This window comes from Anomaloglossus baeobatrachus, chromosome 3 (genome assembly GCF_048569485.1).
Source record: "Anomaloglossus baeobatrachus isolate aAnoBae1 chromosome 3, aAnoBae1.hap1, whole genome shotgun sequence".
NCBI classification, from domain to species: domain Eukaryota; kingdom Metazoa; phylum Chordata; class Amphibia; order Anura; family Aromobatidae; genus Anomaloglossus; species Anomaloglossus baeobatrachus.
This window is the reverse complement of record NC_134355.1, coordinates 706,591,925-706,613,881: the sequence shown is the minus strand read 5'-3', so window position 1 is coordinate 706,613,881 and position 21,957 is coordinate 706,591,925. Positions and strand designations below refer to the sequence as shown.

General features: G+C 51.3%; 1 protein-coding gene across 1 annotated transcript in view; it reads left to right on the top strand.

Annotated features, from left to right (window-relative positions):
- LOC142297135 (tyrosine-protein kinase Src42A-like) overlaps positions 1–21,957 on the top strand; it is a 196,399-nt gene that overhangs the window by 136,542 nt on the left and 37,900 nt on the right. The window contains exon 2 of the mRNA XM_075341409.1: positions 14,925–15,043. Coding sequence (XP_075197524.1) covers positions 14,925–15,043 — 119 coding nt within the window. The remainder of the gene's footprint in view (positions 1–14,924; positions 15,044–21,957) is intronic.

The window sequence follows — 21,957 nt, the reverse complement described above, 5'->3', positions numbered from 1 at the left end:
GCTCCAGAGATGTCACACTGGAGAACTGGTTCTGTATGAGAAAAGGTATGTTAGCTCCAGAGACGTCACACTGGAGGACTGGTTCTGTATGAGAAAAGGTACGTTAGCTCCAGAGACGTCAAACTGGAGGACTGGTTCTGTATGAGAAAAGGTACGTTAGCTCCAGAGACGTCACACTGGAGGACTGGTTCTGTAGAAGAAAAGGTACGTTAGCTCCAGAGACGTCACACTGGAGAACTGGTTCTATAAGGGAAAAGGTACGTTAGCTCCAGAGATGTCACACTGGAGGACTGGTTCTGTAGGAGAAAAGGTACGTTAGCTCCAGAGACATCACACTGGAGGACTGGTTCTGTAAGGGAAAAGGTACGTTAGCTCCAGAGACATCACACTGGAGGACTGGTTCTGTAGGAGAAAAGGTACGTTAGCTCCAGAGACGTCACACTGGAGGACTGGTTCTGTAAGGGAAAAGGTACGTTAGCTCCAGAGACTTCACACTGGAGGACTGGTTCTGTAAGGGAAAAGGTACGTTAGCTCCAGAGACGTCACACTGGAGGACTGGTTCTGTAAGGGAAAAGGTACGTTAGCTCCAGAGACTTCACACTGGAGGACTGGTTCTGTAAGGGAAAAGGTACGTTAGCTCCAGAGACTTCACACTGGAGGACTGGTTCTGTAAGGGAAAAGGTACGTTAGCTCCAGAGACTTCACACTGGAGGACTGGTTCTGTAAGGGAAAAGGTACGTTAGCTCCAGAGACTTCACACTGGAGGACTGGTTCTGTAAGGGAAAAGGTACGTTAGCTCCAGAGACTTCACACTGGAGGACTGGTTCTGTAAGGGAAAAGGTACGTTAGCTCCAGAGACTTCACACTGGAGGACTGGTTCTGTAAGGGAAAAGGTACGTTAGCTCCAGAGACTTCACACTGGAGGACTGGTTCTGTAAGGGAAAAGGTACGTTAGCTCCAGAGACTTCACACTGGAGTACTGGTTCTGTAAGGGAAAAGGTACGTTAGCTCCAGAGACATCACACTGGAGGACTGGTTCTGTAAGGGAAAAGGTACGTTAGCTCCAGAGACATCACACTGGAGGACTGGTTCTGTAGGAGAAAAGGTACGTTAGCTCCAGAGACTTCACACTGGAGTACTGGTTCTGTAAGGGAAAAGGTACGTTAGCTCCAGAGACTTCACACTGGAGTACTGGTTCTGTAAGGGAAAAGGTACGTTAGCTCCAGAGACATCACACTGGAGTACTGGTTCTGTAAGGGAAAAGGTACGTTAGCTCCAGAGACATCACACTGGAGGACTGGTTCTGTAAGGGAAAAGGTACGTTAGCTCCAGAGACATCACACTGGAGTACTGGTTCTGTAAGGGAAAAGGTACGTTAGCTCCAGAGACATCACACTGGAGGACTGGTTGTGTAGGAGAAAAGGTACGTTAGTTCCAGAGACGTCACACTGGAGGACTGGTTGTGTAGGAGAAAAGGTACGTTAGCTCCAGAGACATCACACTGGAGTACTGGTTCTGTAAGGGAAAAGGTACGTTAGCTCCAGAGACTTCACACTGGAGGACTGGTTGTGTAGGAGAAAAGGTTGAGGATGTAAGAGGCATTAGATGATGACCATCACTGATCCCTCCATCAGGATCATGTTCTGGTCATTCCTGTTTGACCTCCTCTTTCCCTTGGTTCTTCGGTTTCTTACAGTACCGTGCAATGTGCCCTTTTCCATTGCAGTTATAACACCGGACATTTTTCCATTGGTCATGACCTTTCCCCGTGGCTCTGGTGCCACCATTGCTCCTTGTCTTCTCGATGGCTGCAATCTGTAAATCCATAAGTTGAGCCTCTTTCCTCCTTTGATGATTGTGTATATTTTGCTCATGTTGGTATAAATCGTCTAATATTGCGGCGAGGGGCCGGTGCTTCCAGGCGGGCGTCTTGGTTAGTCTCTTTTTCAATACATTATTCAGCCCTTGCACAAATGCTTGAACCAGGATGGTCATTACTTCCGGTACAGCAAATAAATCGGTCTCGGCACTTTGATCTGTCACCAGTTGAGTGAACCTATAATGATACTCTCGTATGGACTCAGCGGGACCCTGCTTTACATTGTTTATGACATTCCAGTCAGGGTTTTGTGTGAACAGTGTCTTGTAGTTTGCATGTATCTTCCTCCATTGTGTATAGACGTTTCCTGTAAAATCTGGTGTGGGTGCAGCATAATCCGTATCAGCGATCAGGGCCTGCACCTCAGCCGGGGTGAAGACCATGTGCAGGACCTGCAATATATCCTGTCCCTGCATCTGATGGGTGTAAAATAATGTCTTTAGTGTTTCCCACCCTTTTGTTGGGCTCTTTTTGTAGTCTCCTACTTGTGTGCTTATTTCAAACAGCTGGGTACATGTATATGGTGTGTGTATCCTCCACACCTGTCTGCCTGGGCCCTCTAGGCTCTGTACTGGATACATACCTGCCGATGGTTTCTGTCCTCCATGCCGTGTACGGGGGCCCTCCAGGAAATTGGTGGGGCAGAGGTTGGGGTTCCCCTGATCCATCAATGTCAACCTTTGTAGTCCTGTGCTTAAGTCAGGGCTCTGCTTACTGGCCGTCAGATCGGGATATACAAGAGGAGGAGGGGCTGATGCAGCCTGAGGGGCCACACTACTCGGAGCCCCCTCTTCCCTCCGACCCATAGGATAGGACTGGGGGCTGGTTTTTACCTGCCCCCTGGCTCTATCACTCATGGGTGCCGTAGCTTCTGCACCTGAGGACACGGGCTGTTGTGTGCGGGCTCTACAGGCGTGCTCCAATAGACTCTGTGCTATACATGCCATCATGGGTGCCGTGACTTCTGCACCTGAGGACACGGGCTGTTGTGTGCAGACTCTACGGGCTTGCTCCAATAGACTCTGTGCTATACATGCCATCATGGGTGCCGTGACTTCTGCACCTGAGGACACGGGCTGTTGTGTGCGGACTCTACGGGCTTGCTCCAATAGACTCTGTGCTATACATACTATCATGGGTCCATCATCGTCACACTCCATCATATTTAATAATATAGGCCTGGAGTCGGTATATGATGGCGGGGTGGTGACTGGTGACAGTGACGCAGCTTGAGGGGCCACACTACTCGGAGCCCCCTCTTCCCTCCGACCCATAGGATAGGACTGGGGGCTGGTTTTTACTTCCCCCCTGTCTCTATCACTCATGGGTGCCATGACTTCTGCACCTGAGGACACGGGCTGTTGTGTGCGGGCTCTACGGGCTTGCTCCAATAGACTCTGTGCTATACATACTATCTTGGGTCCATCATCGTCACACTCCATCATATTTAGTAATATAGGCCTGGAGCCGGTATATGATGGCGGGGTGGTGACTGGTGACAGTGACGCAGCTTTTTCTATCCAGGCCCAGTACATATCTTTTTCTTCTTCATTTATGCAACACGGGTATATAGGTTTTAATTGGCTGACCTCTAGCGTGCCCTCCACCGGCAGGTCTGGGATCACGGACCTCCACCTATTCCATATGGCATAGGCCGGCGGACCATACGTATCTATCATGTCAATCATCGGACTCCCTTCTGAGAGCTGCGCACATTTGGTTCCCTTCTCGGGGCCCTCTCCGCACCCGGTGCAGCGGCGTGCCGCATTCCCCATCTTCCTGAGGGAGGGAAATACACAGAATGCGGGGCTGGTCAGACGACTCGCGTAGGGGAATGATCAGCTTTTCTGGAGATAGCCTGATTCTTATCAGCGTACACTTTATACAGCATGTGCGGTGCCTTGTGTTGTTATACAGCAATAATTATACAGCATGTAACAAGTATCTATTCTAAATTACTTCTGCACTTTACCACACAATGAAATACAACCTTTTCAGAGGCTCAGGAAAGCTGGGTGAGTGCTATTTACCTTGGCTCTAGACTAAAGGAGCAAAGGTCACTGAAACACTGCAGCTGATATTGACTGTACAGCGCAGAACTAAGGACGTGACCACGAGACAAGAGTTTACAAGTGACGGATCGTAATACAACTAATTACAAGTACCACTCATATAATATATACTTATTCTCTACAATATTGCACCTCCATGTGTCACGGGCGGGGAGGACGACGCCGCTGCTGCGCGCTCGCTAACGCTCGGGTCCGGCACTGCTGCGGCTGCTGCTCGGTGGCTCGAGCGGTGGGCAGGATCCGGGGACTCGAGCGGCGCTCCTCGTCCGTGAGTGAAAGGGGATTTGGGGGATTTAGTCCGTGACGCCACCAACGGGTCGTGGTGAAGATGGGCACCACCGCTGCTGGTGATGGGGATCCCGGGAGCGATGGTAAGGAGCAGCTGGGATGTTGTTTTCCCCCTCCGTGGGTAGGGGTCAGTGGTCCCGGGACCCGATGATGTGACGGGGAGGCAGGGTTGTGAGGGTTAGGGTTGCAGGGACAGCGCGGCGCGGTGCCGGATGGCACGGGTGTACTCACTCAGCAAGAAAGGTACAAAGTCCTTGGTAAACCAAACGGCTGGATGGACGGGTCCCGCAGCCGGCTGCAGTGCTTCTCCCCGGACAGGTGATGGTGGCTGTCTTTCCCTGCACCTTGATGTTCTCCTTCTGACTACTATGGATTCCCAACGGTAGTCCGCTCCCCGGTGTATGGGTACCGGAGGAGCCTGTTTGCCCGCAGGCGCTGGCCCTTGGGTCTCTAGCCTTAGGCGGTAGCTGTATACCCTCACGGTGTGGGCTGTTGCCTTCAATCGGGACTTTTGCTGTTGTGAAACCCCTGGGGTTCCAGTCACATTCGGATCTGACTATTGATGGCGGCTCCAAGCCTGGTCGGGGTCCGATGGCCCTGCCTGTGTATGCTGGCTTCACTTCGCTCCCCGGTCAGTACCGGCGCGCCGTCGCCTGACCCCAGTCCTACGGTTCCGCGTCGATCCACCACTCCTGCAGACGGCCACCACCGTCTGCCAACCTTGCTGTCAGTGCCTGGGGCACAAACCCAGACACCCAAGTGTTTGCTCCTCACTCTTCACTCTCCACAACTCAACTGTCACTTTTCCCGCCTCCAGGCCTGTAAACTCCTCGGTGGGTGGGGCCAACCGCTTGGCTCCGCCCAAGGGTTTTTGTTTGACTGGTGTCCCTGTCTAATGGGGGTGGGGGTGTTTGTATGTTATTTGTGACGACCTGGCTAGGCAATGGTGCCACACATGGATCCGTAATACTTTACAATAACACAAATATCCATTGGGTGAGAGGATAATGATATAAACAGAAGAAAGTACCTTGCTTCCTCAAGACAGGACTTCAAGCAGAGGGTAGAGAAGGTGGACAGCTCCTTCCCAGGGGTAAAGCTCACCCGTACAGAGCTGCTTGTAGGCACCGAATCCACAGGTCCTCCACAGGGGTAAAGCTAACCGTACAGCGCTGCTTATAGGCACCGAATCCACAGGTCCTCCACAGGGGTAAAGCTAACCGTACAGAGCTGCTTGTAGGCACCGAATCCACAGGTCCTCCACAGGGGTAAAGCTAACCGTACAGAGCTGCTTGTAGGCACCGAATCCACAGGTCCTCTACAGGGGTAAAGCTAACCGTACAGAGCTGCTTGTAGGCACCGAATCCACTGTCATCCACAGGGGTAAAGCTAACCGTACAGAGCTGCTTGTAGGCACCGAATCCACAGGTCCTCCACAGGGGTAAAGCTAACCATACAGAGCTGCTTGTAGGCACCGAATCCACAGGTCCTCCACAGGGGTAAAGCTCACCCATACAGCGCTGTTTATAGCCACCGAATCCACTGTCATCCACAGGGGTAAAGCTCACCCGTACAGCGCTGCTTGTAGGCACCGAATCCACAGGTCCTCCACAGGGGTAAAGCTCACCCGTACAGCGCTGCTTGTAGGCACCGAATCCACAGGTCCTCCACAGGGGTAAAGCTCACCCGTACAGCGCTGCTTGTAGGCACCGAATCCACCGTCATCCACAGGGGTAAAGCTCACCCGTACAGCGCTGCTTGTAGGCACCGAATCCACCGTCATCCACAGGGGTAAAGCTCACCCGTACAGCGCTGCTTGTAGGCACCGAATCCACCGTCATCCACAGGGGTAAAGCTCACCCGTACAGTGCTGCTTGTAGGCACCGAATCCACCGTCATCCACAGGTCCTTCGCTTGGATCGACCCCCGTTTGGCAGGTGGGGAGGGACCGGGTGGAAACACCAAATGTTACAGAATATCGTTCTCAGTCTCCCCAGGATCACACGTCAGTCTTTCTAGGATGCGAGAAAGACAGTTTTATTGCATATGCAAGGGCTCTGATTGGATGACAGGACTGCCTCCATATTGCAGGAGTTACACATGACACAGCCAATACAATCCTACCATATTAACATAGAACCAATCAAATACAAGGACTTAGTAAAAGAATTCTGTATGTACAATCGTGCCCAGGATGACTGGTGTTATCTCGTGTCCTGGGGTCCGCGCACCGAGTGACCCCCATAGAGGGCAGAGTGCGGCTCAGGGCTGCAGTGTCAATAAGCCAGCTTTGTTCAGTGTCTACTTATTAATCATGTTGCGCATTCTAAAGAGATTTAGATTTTTTTCAGGCTATGCCTTAAAGGGATTTGGTTATTAAAGGGATATTGATTGATCCAACAAGTAGCAAGCAATTATATCTAAATGAAAGGTATATATAGAAAAGTGAATTCCTCATCAGTCATCGGAGTCCTCTCTCCTCTATAGACTGTAAGCTCTTGTGATCATCAGGGTCCTCTCTCCTCTATAGACTGTAAGCTCTCATGGTCATCAGGGTCCTCTCTCTCCTCTATAGACTGTAAGCTCTCATGGTCATCAGGGTCCTCTCTCTCCTCTATAGACTGTAAGCTCTCATGGTCATCAGGGTCCTCTCTCTCCTCTATAGACTAAGCTCTCATGGTCATCAGGGTCCTCTCTCCTCTATAGACTGTAAGCTCTCATGGTCATCAGGGTCCTCTCTCTCCTCTATAGACTGTAAGCTCTCATGGTCATCAGGGTCCTCTCTCTCCTCTATAGACTGTAAGCTCTCATGGTCATCAGGGTCCTCTCTCCTCTATAGACTGTAAGCTCTTGTGATCATCAAGGTCCTCTCTCCTCTATAGACTGTAAGCTCTCATGGTCATCAGGGTCCTCTCTCTCCTCTATAGACTGTAAGCTCTCATGGTCATCAGGGTCCTCTCTCTCCTCTATAGACTGTAAGCTCTCATGGTCATCAGGGTCCTCTCTCTCCTCTATAGACTGTAAGCTCTCATGGTCATCAGGGTCCTCTCTCCTCTATAGACTGTAAGCTCTTGTGATCATCGGGGTCCTCTCTCCTCTATAGACTGTAAGCTCTCATGGTCATCAGGGTCCTCTCTCCTCTATAGACTGTAAGCTCTCATGGTCATCAGGGTCCTCTCTCTCCTCTATAGACTGTAAGCTCTCATGGTCATCAGGGTCCTCTCTCTCCTCTATAGACTGTAAGCTCTCATGGTCATCAGGGTCCTCTCTCCTCTATAGACTGTAAGCTCTCATGGTCATCGGGGTCCTCTCTCCTCTATAGACTGTAAGCTCTTGTGATCATCGGGGTCCTCTCTCCTCTATAGACTGTAAGCTCTCATGGTCATCAGGGTCCTCTCTCCTCTATAGACTGTAAGCTCTCATGGTCATCAGGGTCCTCTCTCTCCTCTATAGACTGTAAGCTCTCATGGTCATCAGGGTCCTCTCTCTCCTCTATAGACTGTAAGCTCTCATGGTCATCAGGGTCCTCTCTCTCCTCTATAGACTGTAAGCTCTCATGGTCATCAGGGTCCTCTCTCCTCTATAGACTGTAAGCTCTCATGGTCATCGGGGTCCTCTCTCCTCTATAGACTGTAAGCTCTTGTGATCATCGGGGTCCTCTCTCCTCTATAGACTGTAAGCTCTCATGGTCATCAGGGTCCTCTCTCCTCTATAGACTGTAAGCTCTCATGGTCATCAGGGTCCTCTCTCCTCTGTAGACTGTAAGCTCTCATGGTCATCGGGGTCCTCTCTCCTCTATAGACTGTAAGCTCTCATGGTCTTCAGGGTCCTCTCTCCTCTATAGACTGTAAGCTCTTGTGATCATCGGGGTCCTCTCTCCTCTATAGACTGTAAACTCTCATGGTCATCAGGGTCCTCTCTCCTCTATAGACTGTAAGCTCTTGTGATCATCTAGGTACTTTCTCCTCTATAGACTGTAAACTCTCATGGTCATCGGGGTCCTCTCTCCTCTATAGACTGTAAGCTCTCATGGTCATCAGGGTCCTCTCTCTCATATAGACTGTAAGCTCTTGTGATCATCGGGGTCCTCTCTCCTCTATAGACTGTAAGCTCTCATGGTCATCGGGGTCCTCTCTCCTCTATAGACTGTAAGCTCTCATGGTCATCGGGGTCCTCTCTCCTCTATAGACTGTAAGCTCTTGTGATCATCGGGGTCCTCTCTCCTCTATAGACTGTAAGCTCTTGTGATCATCGGGGTCCTCTCTATCCTCTGTAGACTGTAAGCTCTTGTGATCATCGGGGTCCTCTCTATCCTCTATAGACTGTAAGCTCTCATGATCATCGGGGTCCTCTCTCCTCTATAGCCTGTAAGCTCTCATGGTCATCGGGGTCCTCTCTCCTCTATAGACTGTAAGCTCTCATGGTCATCAGGGTCCTCTCTCCTCTATAGACTGTAAGCTCTTGTGATCATCGGGGTCCTCTCTATCCTCTATAGACTGTAAGCTCTTGTGATCATCAGGGTCCTCTCTCCTCTATAGACTGTAAGCTCTCATGGTCATCAGGGTCCTCTCTCCTCTATAGACTGTAAGCTCTTGTGATCATCAGGGTCCCCTCTCCTCTATAGACTGTAAGCTCTCATGGTCATCAGGGTCCTCTCTCCTCTATAGACTGTAAGCTCTCATGGTCATCAGGGTCCTTTCTCCTCTATAGACTGTAAGCTCTTGTGATCATCAGGGTCCTCTCTCCTCTATAGACTGTAAGCTCTCATGGTCATCAGGGTCCTCTCTCCTCTATAGACTGTAAACTCTCATGGTCATCAGGGTCCTCTCTCCCATATAGACTGTAAACTCTCATGGTCATCAGGGTCCTCTCTCCCATATAGACTGTAAGCTCTCATGGTCATCAGGGTCCTCTCTCCTCTATAGACTGTAAGCTCTCATGGTCATCAGGGTCCTCTCTCCTCTATAGACTGTAAGCTCTCATGGTCATCAGGGTCCTCTCTCCTCTATAGACTGTAAGCTCTTGTGATCATCAGGGTCCTCTCTCTCCTCTATAGACTGTAAGCTCTTGTGATCATCAGGGTCCTCTCTCTCCTCTGTAGACTGTAAGCTCTCATGGTCATCGGGGTCCTCTCTCCTCTATAGACTGTAAGCTCTCATGGTCATCGGGGTCCTCTCTCCTCTATAGACTGTAAACTCTCATGGTCATCAGGGTCCTCTCTCCTCTATAGACTGTAAGCTCTCATGGTCATCAGGGTCCTCTCTCCTCTATAGACTGTAAGCTCTTGTGATCATCGGGGTCCTCTCTCCTCTATAGACTGTAAGCTCTCATGGTCATCAGGGTCCTCTCTCCCATATAGACTGTAAGCTCTTGTGATCATCTGGGTCCTCTCTCCTCTATAGACTGTAAGCTCTCATGGTCATCAGGGTCCTCTCTCCTCTATAGACTGTAAGCTCTCATGGTCATCAGGGTCCTCTCTCTCCTCTATAGACTGTAAGCTCTCATGGTCATCAGGGTCCTCTCTCCTCTATAGACTGTAAGCTCTCATGGTCATCAGGGTCCTCTCTCCTCTATAGACTGTAAGCTCTTGTGATCATCGGGGTCCTCTCTCCTCTATAGACTGTAAGCTCTCATGGTCATCAGGGTCCTCTCTCCTCTGTAGACTGTAAGCTCTTGTGATCATCGGGGTCCTCTCTCCTCTATAGACTGTAAGCTCTCATGGTCATCAGGGTCCTCTCTCCTCTATAGACTGTAAGCTCTTGTGATTATCGAAGTCCTCTCTCCTCTATAGACTGTAAGCTCTCATGGTCATCAGGGTCCTCTCTCCTCTATAGACTGTAAGCTCTCATGGTCATCAGGGTCCTCTCTCCTCTATAGACTGTAAGCTCTCATGGTCATCAGGGTCCTCTCTCCTCTATAGACTGTAAGCTCTCATGGTCATCAGGTTCCTCTCTCCTCTATACACTGTAAGCTCTTGTGATCATCGGGGTCCTCTCTCCTCTATAGACTGTAAACTCTCATGGTCATCGGGGTCCTCTCTCCTCTATAGACTGTAAGCTCTCATGGTCATCGGGGTCCTCTCTCCTCTATAGACTGTAAACTCTCATGGTCATCGGGGTCCTCTCTCCTCTATAGACTGTAAGCTCTTGTGATCATCAGGGTCCTCTCTCCTCTATAGACTATAGGCTCTCATGGTCATCAGGGTCCTCTCTCCCATATAGACTGTAAGCTCTTGTGATCATCTAGGTCCTTTCTCCTCTATAGACTGTAAGCTCTCATGGTCATCAGGGTCCTCTCTCCCATATAGACTGTAAGCTCTTGTGATCATCTAGGTCCTTTCTCCTCTATAGACTGTAAACTCTCATGGTCATCAGGGTCCTCTCTCCCATATAGACTGTAAGCTCTTGTGATCATCTAGGTACTTTCTCCTCTATAGACTGTAAACTCTCATGGTCATCGGGGTCCTCTCTCCTCTATAGACTGTAAGCTCTCATGGTCATCAGGGTCCTCTCTCTCATATAGACTGTAAGCTCTTGTGATCATCGGGGTCCTCTCTCCTCTATAGACTGTAAGCTCTTGTGATCATCGGGGTCCTCTCTCCTCTATAGACTGTAAGCTCTTGTGATCATCGGGGTCCTCTCTCCTCTATAGACTGTAAGCTCTCATGGTCATCAGGGTCCTCTCTCTCCTCTATAGACTGTAAGCTCTTGTGATCATCGGGGTCCTCTCTCCTCTATAGACTGTAAGCTCTTGTGATCATCGGGGTCCTATCTCCTCTATAGACTGTAAGCTCTTGTGATCATCGAGGTCCTCTCTCCTCTATAGACTGTAAGCTCTTGTGATCATCGGGGTCCTCTCTCCTCTATAGACTGTAAGCTCTCATGGTCATCGGGGTCCTCTCTCCTCTATAGACTGTAAGCTCTCATAGTCAGTGGGGTCCTCTCTCCTCTATAGACTGTAAGCTCTCAGGGTCATCGGGGTCCTCTCTCCTCTATAGACTGTAAGCTCTCATGGTCATCGGGGTCCCTCTCTCATGTAGACTGTAAGCTCTTGTGATCATCTGGGTCCTCTCTCCTCTATAGACTGTAAGCTCTCATGGTCATCAGGGTCCTCTCTCCTCTATAGCCTGTAAGCTCTCATGGTCATCGGGGTCCTCTCTCCTCTATAGACTGTAAGCTCTCATGGTCATCGGGGTCCTCTCTCCTCTATAGACTGTAAGCTCTCATGGTCATCGGGGTCCTCTCTCCTCTATAGACTGTAAGCTCTCATGGTCATCGGGGTCCTCTCTCCTCTATAGACTGTAAGCTCTCATGGTCATCGGGGTCCTCTCTCCTCTATAGACTGTAAGCTCTCATGGTCATCGGGGTCCTCTCTCCTTTATAGACTGTAAGCTCTCATGGTCATCGGGGTCCTCTCTCCTCTATAGACTGTAAGCTCTCATGGTCATCGGGGTCCTCTCTCCTCTATAGCCTGTAAGCTCTCATGGTCATCGGGGTCCTCTCTCCTCTATAGACTGTAAGCTCTCATGGTCATCGGGGTCCTCTCTCCTCTATAGACTGTAAGCTCTCATGGTCATCGGGGTCCTCTCTCCTCTATAGACTGTAAGCTCTCATGGTCATCGGGGTCCTCTCTCCTCTATAGACTGTAAGCTCTCATGGTCATCGGGGTCCTCTCTCCTCTATAGACTGTAAGCTCTCATGGTCATCGGGGTCCTCTCTCCTCTATAGCCTGTAAGCTCTCATGGTCATCGGGGTCCTCTCTCCTCTATAGACTGTAAGCTCTCATGGTCATCGGGGTCCTCTCTCCTCTATAGCCTGTAAGCTCTCATGGTCATCGGGGTCCTCTCTCCTCTATAGACTGTAAGCTCTCATGGTCATCGGGGTCCTCTCTCCTCTATAGACTGTAAGCTCTCATGGTCATCGGGGTCCTCTCTCCTCTATAGACTGTAAGCTCTTGTGATCATCGTGGTCCTCTCTCCTCTATAGACTGTAAGCTCTCATAGTCAGTGGGGTCCTCTCTCTCCAGCAGAGTGTAAGCCTGTGTTTGGCGGGGTCCTCCCTCCCTCCCTCCTGTAGAGTGTGAGCTCTTATGATCATTGATTCTTCTTCTGACTAGCTTTCACTTTGATTCTTGTTGTGGCTGGCCTCTTCCTTGGTTTGTCTTGTTGCTGGCCTTTTCTTTGATTTGCCTTGTAGTCAACCTCTTCTTAGGTTCTTCATGTGGCCAGCCTCCACTTCAGTTCTACTTGTGGTCGGTATCCTCTTTGGTTCTTCTTGTGGCTGTTTTCCACTTTGGTTCTTCTTGTGGCCATCTTACTCATTGGTTCTTCTTGTGGTCCGCCTCCACTTTAGTTGTTGTTGTGGCTGGCCTCTTCTTTAATTTGTCTTGTTGCTGACCTTTCCTTTGATCTGTCTTGTAGTCAGCCTCTTTTTAGGTTCTTTTTATGGCTGGCCTCCTCAATTGTTCTTTTTGTGGCCGCCCTCCACTTTGGTTCTTCTTGTGGCCAGCCTCCAGCTTGGTTCTTCTTGTGGCTGGTATCCTCTTTGGTTCTTCTTGTGGCTAATTTCTTCTTTGGTCCTTTTTGTGTCCAGCCTTCACTTTGGTTCTTCAGTGGGTGGCCTCATCTTTGGTTCTTCTTCTGGCTGTTTTCCTCTTTGGTTCTTCTTGTGGCCATCTTACGCATTGATTCTTCTTGTCGTCAGCCTCCACTTTGGTTCTTCAGTAGCCGGTATCTTCTTTAGTTCTTCTTGTGGTCAGCCTCCTTTTTGGTTCTTCTTCTGTCTGGCCTTCACTTGGTTCTTCTCCTGTCTGGCCTCCTTTCTTAGCCACCACAGTCTGATTGTCATGCCACGTGTATTCAGTCTCATAAAATGTGGCAGATAATCTGAAAGGAAAATGGAAGGGATGTGTCCTGTTCTCCAGGGATAAACGACTCTAGGCCTCCAATTTCCTCAGTAATCCTAACAGCCTGACAATTGATAATATTACTAATTATTAAGACATTGCATTCGATAAAAGATGTAAATGTCCAAAGATTATAATAGAGTGCCGTCCTCCAGTGCAAGCATTGGCAGTGTTGGACTCTGAGCTTCTCTTGTGCTGCCTCATATCTTCGGAGCGTACTCCCTTTAATGCTTTCATCTTCTTCCTTGTTGTAACTTTTGAGAGTTTCTTAAATGAAATGTGTCCTTAGTCTGTTCCGTTATATCCAACTCCCAAGACTCCTCGGGGATGCTGACGTGGAGCCTGTTGGACTTATCACTTATGGCAACTGGTGTTAGAAATGTCTGAGGGTTCAAATGAGTTAGAAGACCAGAGCGGACTATCTCCAGTCCCAAAGTATAAGAGTGAAAAAAGAAAAATCAGCTCACCTGTCACCCAATACTACAATATCCCAGGGGTGCACGGAGCCCGCTGGTTAGTCCTGACCAGCATGTAACGGACAGAAGAAAAGGAAGGTTTGGATCATAATAAAAACAAAGAGTCCTTAATCATAAGTACTATTTATGATTAAGGATGCTTTCTGTTTTTATTATGAAGTCCGAAACACGTAAAGGCTGCCTATGACCCGTATTTTCCATCTGCGGTCTTCAAAAGTTTTTAAAATGTACCAATAAAGAAATTTTTTTTATCTTATCTGGAATTGGTGCTGGATCCAAACCTTCCTTTTCTTCTGTCCCAAAGTATAAGAACCAGTGCTTCTGTCTGTGGAGCAAGGTACAAAGTATAATAGGTCGGGGCTTTACATCTTCTTGTACGCAGGTCTTACAGCCAGAACATGGTGACTTCCGAGTCTCACTATGGGATGTACGCTATCTTAACATCTGCAAAATTTACCCCAATATATCGAAAAACGGAATCCATCGTGTCACTAATCTAGAGATTGGTTCAAGTCACAGGAGCATCTCTGACTACGCCTGAGTCTCAGCCGTAGCCTTAATGGAGGACAACAACCTGTACAATCTGTAGGAACCCCCATCCAAAAACACCTGATGACTTCAACCAAAGAGCTAAACCCAAAGTACTGGGAGGTTCCATCGCCTTCATTGTGGTCACTTATTTCGAGGTCATAGTGTGACGGTGGTCTGAGCTGTAGTATGTTTGTTTAAACGTAATAAGAATATCTGTGTATGTAAATAATCAAAATGTAGATGTAGTTGTATAATAATCTGTCTGTCTATGTAACAATTGCACAGATCTATAATACTCCCTGTTCAAAGTTGTATAGTCATGAAGGGGTTACCAAGGATAAGTGAACAGATATACAAATAATGAGCAAAAGTCTTATCAGTAATGTTCACACAGAAAGAATGTGCAAGGAGCAAAGATGTGTTTTACAAGATGCTGTGAGAAATTAAGGAGTGGAGAACTCCCTATTTAGCTTCAAGGCCAAAGTAGTTTTTCTGTATAATTGGGTGTCTTCCAATACACGATATATCAGTTGGTGATGCTGGCTCAAGGAGAACATGTCTTATGTATTCATTGCCTGATACATTGATATATCGGCACTGGTATACAGCTAAAACGGCACCGTCTGTGAATATCCCAAACGAAGACTCCATTAGCAGTCTTCACCCAAATTTCTCCCTTGACAATAGTACATAGTACATACGTTTATACCACAGTGATGCACACTACACGAGCACCACACGGGCATCAAGTCTGAACTCTTTTTCTTTTCCCAGCTGGTATTTTGGACCCTTGACAAAACTAGATGCCAAGCGCTACCTTCTGCAGGAAGAAAATGGCAGCGGCTCATTCCTGGTGTGGCAGAAGGTGGGAGATGATTGTTATTACATTTCAGGTAGGTGAATGTGCTTCTGCAGTAATGTCCATTAATGACAATGTCACCCTATAATGCAGGAGATTCCTGAAGCAGAGGATTGAGATGACTACAGTCATCTAATGGATGAGGTAAATGCAACAGATCACAGGGAAGCTCAGTGACTAACTGTGGTCTGCGGGGAGTTCACAAGTGACTTGTAAGGAGAGGGGATTCAAGGATTACCTGTAAGGACGACAGACAGAAGAGAGGAGACTCAGGGGTGACCTGAAAGGAGAGACTACTCAGAGGTAACCTCTGAGGAGGGGAGATTCCAGGGTGACCTGAAAGACAAGAAGCCTCAGAGGTAACCCGTAATGAGAGAAGACTCGGTGGTAACCAGTAAAGAGAGGAGACTTGGAGGTAACCTCTGAGGAGAGGATACTCTGGGGTCACCTGAAAGAAGAGGAGACTCAGAGGTGACCTGTAAGGAGAGAAGACTCGGAGTTAACCAGTAAAGAGAGAAATCTGGACAGTAACCTCTAAAGAGAGGATACTCTGGGGTGACCAGAAAGAAGCAGAGACTTGGGTGTACTCTGAAGAGAGCAGAGACTCACAGGTGTTTTTTTAACAATAGGATAATCAGGGGTGACCTTTAAGGAGGAGACTTTAGTGTACTCTGTAAGTGTGTTGCCCAGGGAAGGGGGTACTCGGTCCCCGGCGGTTGCAAATGGGAATGTCCCTCTGGTGGCCGTTTCCCAGTCCCGTGCCCTGGGGACGCTTAATGAAATGGCAGGGGCTATTTACAAGGGATTATAAAGTTAATGTTCGTGACGCCACCTGCGGTAGTGCGGCAAGGGAAGAGGTGCCGTCGCTGCTGCTTATGAGGGACTGGGGCTGATGGAATCAGCAGCAAGTGTGTTAACCCCCTCCGCAGGTAGGGTGAACCCCAGTGTCCTCTAGCTGCTGGATGAGGGGGACAGTGCAGGAACAGGCTATGAGACCTCTTGGTGTTGGGTACACAATGCAGGAAACAGACACACACTGCTGGTTACCGTGGTGCTGAATGAGGTGCAGGCTGAAAGGAATCCAAACAGGCAAAGTCCGAGTGAAACAGGGAGTCTTTACTGAAGATTTACTCACAGGTTACACTCCCCTGGTGCTGAGGACAGATTCCTGGTTCCCTTTGTCCCGACTGTCTGTGTAGCCTGGCTATGGCCCCCTCCGTGCACTTCTCTTGCACAGCTCTGTCAGAGTCCCTTACACAGAGCCCACAGCCAGCTTCTTCTCCCCTGGGCATTGTGCGATGATCCTCAGGCCTCGCACCCAGATCTGACACCCAGCCAGGGGTCCTCCTCCTTCCTTCTCCTCTCTCTCTGTCTCTGTCCGGACTTGTCTGATTTTCTCCTCCACTTCACTCACCAACCCCTCCCCTTCCCTCTAAGGACCTATCTACAGTAGGGTTGGACTTACACCTCACAGGCAACCTCCACTTCCTGGACAGGCTTTACACCATAGGACGGCCAACCATCTTGTGGTTCAGGGTTCTGTGAGTGTTTTAGGCGTGTGCGAGTTTAGCCAGAGCTAGGACTCCAGGAACCAGGTTGCAGATCTTAGTAGCGTGACCGCAGGGGTGCTACATGAGCTGAGGAGACTCCAGGGTGACCTGTAAGGAGAGGAGATTTGGGAGCACCCTGGAAGGAAAGGAAACTCGGGGGTGATTTTTTTAATAATTGGAGACTTGGAGAGAACACTTAGAGGTAATTGATGAGGAGACTTAGAGGTACACTCTAAGGAGAGGAGACTCTAGGGTGACCTAAAAGAAGAGGAGACTCGGAGGTTTCCAACAAAGAGAGGAATGTTGACGGTAACCTCTTAAGAGAGGAGCCTACAGGGTGACCTGAAGAAGGAGACTCAGGAGTGACCTGTAAGGAGTGAAGACTCGGAGGTATCTGGTAAAGAGAGGAAACTCGGAGGTAACTTCTAAGGAGAAGAGACCTAGGTGTGACCTGAAAGAAGAGAAGACTCAGAGGTAACCAGCAAGAGAGGAATTTCGGCAGTAATGTCTTAGGAGAGGAGACACAGGGGTGACCAGACAAAAGAGGAGACTCGGGGGTGACCTGTAAGGAGAGAAGACTCGACGGTAACCAGTATAGAGTGGAATCTTGGCAGTAATCTCTGTGAGCCCTCGCGGGCAGGGTCCTCTCTCCTCCTATACCAGTCTGTCTTGTACTGTTAATGATTGTTGTACGTATACCCTCTTTCACTTGTAAAGCGCCATGGAATAAATGGCGCTATAATAATAAATAATAATAATAATAATAATAATAAAGAGACGAGGCTCTGGGGTAACCTGAAAGAAGAGGAGATTCTTGGGTGACCTGAAAGGAGAAGAGTTTTGAGGGTTCTCTGGAAGCTGAAGAGACTCCTGGATAACCTGTAAGGATCCGGGACTTGGGTGTACCCTGAAAATAGAGGAGACTCAGGAGTGATCTTTAATAATAGGAGGCTTGGGGGTGACCTGTAAGGAGAGGAGACTTGGGTGTACTCTAGAAGCTGAGGAGACTCTGGGGTGACCTGTAAGGTGTGGAGTCTTGGGTGTTCTTTGGAAGCTAAGTAGCTTATGGGGTGACCTGTAAGGAGTAGAGATTTGGGTATATCTAGAAGGAAATGTGACTCGGGGGTCATCTTTAGCAATAGGAGACTCAGGGGTGACCTGTAAGTAGAGAAGACTTGGGTGTACTGTTGAAGTAAAGGTGACTCGGGGTAATCTTTAACAATAGGCATCTCAGGGGTGACCTGTAAGTAGAGGAGACTACAGGGTGACCTGAAAAAAAATGGGATCCGGAGGTGACCTGTAAGGAGAGGAGATTTGGTTGTACCATGGAACGAGAGGTGACTCAGGGGTCATCTTTAACAGTAGAAGACTCAGGGGTGACCTGTAAGTAGAGAAGACTACAGGGTGACCTGAAAGGAAAGGAGATCCAGGGGTGACCTGTAAGGAGAGGAGACTTGGGTGTACCCAGGAAGTAGAGGAGACTACAGGGTGACCTGAAAGGTCAGAAAGCTCAGGGATGACCAGTAAGGAGAAGAGACTCTAGGGTAATCTGTAAGGACAGGAGACTCTGGGGTAACCTGTCAGGAGTGGAAGATAGGCTGTATGGCAAAACACAGTGATGTATGGTAGCACACGCAGGCTGTACGGCGGCACACACAGGCTGTATGGCGGCACACACAGGCTGTACAGTGGCACACACAGGCTGTACGGTGGCACACGAAGGCTTTATGGCGGCACATGAAGGCCTTATGGCGGCACACGGAGGCTGTACAGCAGCACACAGGATGATAGTACCGTGATTGTGTGGCGCCCTGGCCTAGCCAGGTCATCACAAATAAGATACAAACACCCCCACCCCCATTAGACAGGGACACAACCAAACAAAAACCCTTGTTGCCTCCCTCCAGTGTCTGATGTTCACACCAGGTGGGGCAGAGCCAAGCGGTTGGCCCCACCCACCGAGGAGTTCACAGGCCTGGAGACGGGAAAAGTGACAGTTTTTAGTGTTGGAGTTTGACGAGTGAGGAGCAAATACTTGGGTGTCTGGGTTTGTGGCCCAGGCACTGACAGCAAGGTTGGCAGACGGTTGTGGCCGTCTGCAGGAGTGGTGGAGCAACGGGGAACCGTAGGACCGGGGAGCAAAGTGAAGCCAGCACACACAGGCAGGGCCATCGGACCCCGACCAGGCTTGGAGCCGCCATCAATAGTCAGATCCGAATGTGACTGGAACCCCCAGGGGTTTCACAACAGCAAAAGACTAAATTACTTACCGGTAATGGGATTTTCCTGAGTCCACGACAGCACCCACGAGAGAGGGATCCGCCCCCTTCAGGACAGGAAACCTACAGATAAAAAAGGTGCGGTCCCCCTCCCTCATCAGTTGGTTGCAGAGAAACGGGAGAGGAACCGCCAATGAATTAATACACAAAACAGACAAATCCCAGGACACCGAATGGTGAAAAACAAACAAGAAAGGGCAGGGGTGTAAAGGGTGCTGTCGTGGACTCAGGAAAATCCCATTACCGGTAAGTAATTTAGTCTTTTTCTTTCGTCACGACAGCACCCACGAGAGACTTAGAGAGAATACACTCAGAGGGTGGGAAAAACACGTGAAGGGCCAAGCCTCCAACAGAAGACAGTGGAAGAACAAAGGCCAACCGGCAGAGCCCAGAAAAGGCGGACGGAGAGGACCAGGGCGCAGCCGTACAAAAACCGTCGATGGAGACACCGGCCACAGCCACCCAAGGGGGAGGCCACCGCCCAGGAGAAGGATCCGTCACCGAGGAGGCCAGAGGAACTTGCTTCACCACAGACGAGATGGAAACAGCATCCCACAGCCATCTGGACAAGGGACGCCACGCCATGCGAGGACCACAGCCGGAATCCTGAAAGACAAAGAACAAAGACCAACCCCGCCACCAAGGGGCCGACCGAGCGACATAGGCTAGGACAGAGCCCCCCCCACGATCAGGCAGCGAAACGAAGGAATGGAGAAAGCACCCAGCGCGGGAAAAAACCCGGAGGCCACCCCGGGCAAGACACCCTGCTCGACAGAAGAACCACCCGAACCGGACAGGGCCGGACGGGCGCGAACACGCCCGGCAGAAGCAAGGGCGACCAAGAGACAGAGGAACAGGGACAGCACCGCACCGGACGAGGAGGGGAAGAGAGGGCATTGCGACCACAGCAGGGGAGGAATCAGGAAGGGAGGCAAGGAAAAAACATCCACAGCCGACCAAAGGGTAAGTGTGGAGGGGCCGTCAACTACGCAGCAAGGACGGGAAAGACACAGGGACAGGAGGGCCGGCCCGGACAGAAGACCCCAGGGGCCCAGGACAGGCACGCGACGCAGGAGGGAGAACCAGGGATGCCCGGGCCCGAAGGGAGCAGGAAGGAACACCGGAGCCAGGCCCTCCCGCTGCCCCAAGAGAGGGAGCCGCCCCGGGAGGACAGGAACCCAGTCCGAAGAAAAGGGCGGCACAACGCCCCCCCCCATGCCGGGACGCAAGACCAGAGACTCAGAGGCGAAGCAGGAAGCCCGAGGCGCCAGGCCAGGAGGAAGGCCAGGGAGGCGCAAGGCGGCAGAGGCGCAAGGCAGGAGTGCCGCAAGGAGCAAGCACAAAAGCGCAAGGCCAAGAGACGCAGGACCAGAAACACAGGCCCACACGTCCAGGAGGCCCCGAGGCACAGAGGGCAAGAGGCACAGAGGCCAAGAGGCACAGAGGTCAAGAGGCACAGAGGCCAAGAGGCATAGAGGCCCAGAGGCCCAGAGGCACAGAGGCCAAGAGGCAGAGGCACAGAGACCAAGAGGCACAGAGACCAAGAGGCCCAGAGGCCAAGAGGCCCAGAGGCCAAGAGGCACAGAGGTCAAGAGGCCAAGAGGCACAGAGGCCAAGAGACACAGAGGCCAAGAGGCACAGAGGCACAGAGGCCAAGAGGCACAGAGGCCAAGAGGCACAGAGGCCAAGAGGCACAAGGGCCAGGAGGCACAGAGGCACAAAGGCCAAGAGGCATAAAGGCCAAGAGATACAAAGGCCAAGAGGCACAAAGGCCAAGAGGCACAAAGGCCAAGAGGCACAGAGGCCAAGAGGCCGGAGCCAGGAGGCCCAGAGGCCAGGAGGCCAGGAAGGCGCAGAGGCCAGGAAGGCGCAGAGGCCAGGAAGCCACAGACGCCAGGAAGCCAGTAGGCCAGGAAGCCACAGAGGCCAGGAGGCCACAGAGGCCAGGAAGCCACAGAGGCCAGGAAGCCACAGAGACCCCATCGGCCAGGAGGCCCAGAGACCAGGAAGCCCTGAGGCCAGGAAGGTACAGAGGCCAGGACGTACAGAGACCAAAAAGCACAGAGGCCAGGAAGCACAGAGGCCAGGAAGCACAGAGGCCAGGAAGCACCGAGGCAAGAGGCACGAGGCCAGGAGGCAACCGAGGCACGCGGCCAGGAAGCACAAGGCACAGAGGCAGGACACACAGAGGCCCGAAGGCAGGAGGCACCGAGGCCAGGAGGCGCAGAGGCTCGAGGCCAAGAGGCACAAGGCCCGAGGCCAAGAGGCACAAAGGCCCGAGGCCAAGAGGCACAAGGCCCGAGGCCAAGAGGCACAAAGGCCCGAGGCCAGAAGGCACAAAGGCCCAAGGCCAGAAGGCACAGCGGCCCAAGGCCAGAAGGCACAGCGACCCAAGGCCAGGCGGCACCGAGGACCAAGGCCAGGAGGCACAGAGGACCAAGGCCAGGAGGCACAGAGGACCAAGGGCAGGCAGCACAGAGGAACAGAGGCACAAAGCCAGGAAGCACGAGGCCCGGAAGCACGAGGCGAGGAAGCACGAGGCCAAGAGACACAGAGGCCCAAGGCCAGGAGGCACAGCGGCCCAAGGCCAGGAGGCACCGAGGACCAAGGCCAGGAGGCACAGAGGACCAGGAGGTCAGGTGGCCCAGAGACCCAAAACCAGGAGGCACAAAGGCCAGGAGGCCCAGAGGCCAGGAGGGCCAGAGGCCAGGAGGGCCAGAGGTCACAGAGGCCACAGAGGCCAGGAGGCCCAGAGGCCACAGAGGCCCAGAGGCAACAGAGGCCAGGAGGTCCAGAGTCCACAGAAGCCAAGAGGCCCAGAGGACGCAGAAGCCAAGAGGCCCAGAGGACACAGAGGCCAGAAGGACACACACCGGCCACAGAGGCCAGGAGGACACACAGGCCACATGGGCCAGGATACACCGAGGCCACAGGGGCCAGGAGACACCAAGGCCACAGGGGCCCGGAGGCCACAGAGGCCACAGGGGTCAGAAGGCCACAGAGGCCACAGGGGCCAGGAGTCCACAGAGGCCACAGGGGCCAGGAGCCCCAGAGAGGCCACAGGGGCCAGGAGTCCACAGAGGCCACAGGGGCCAGGAGTCCACAGAGGCCACAGGGGC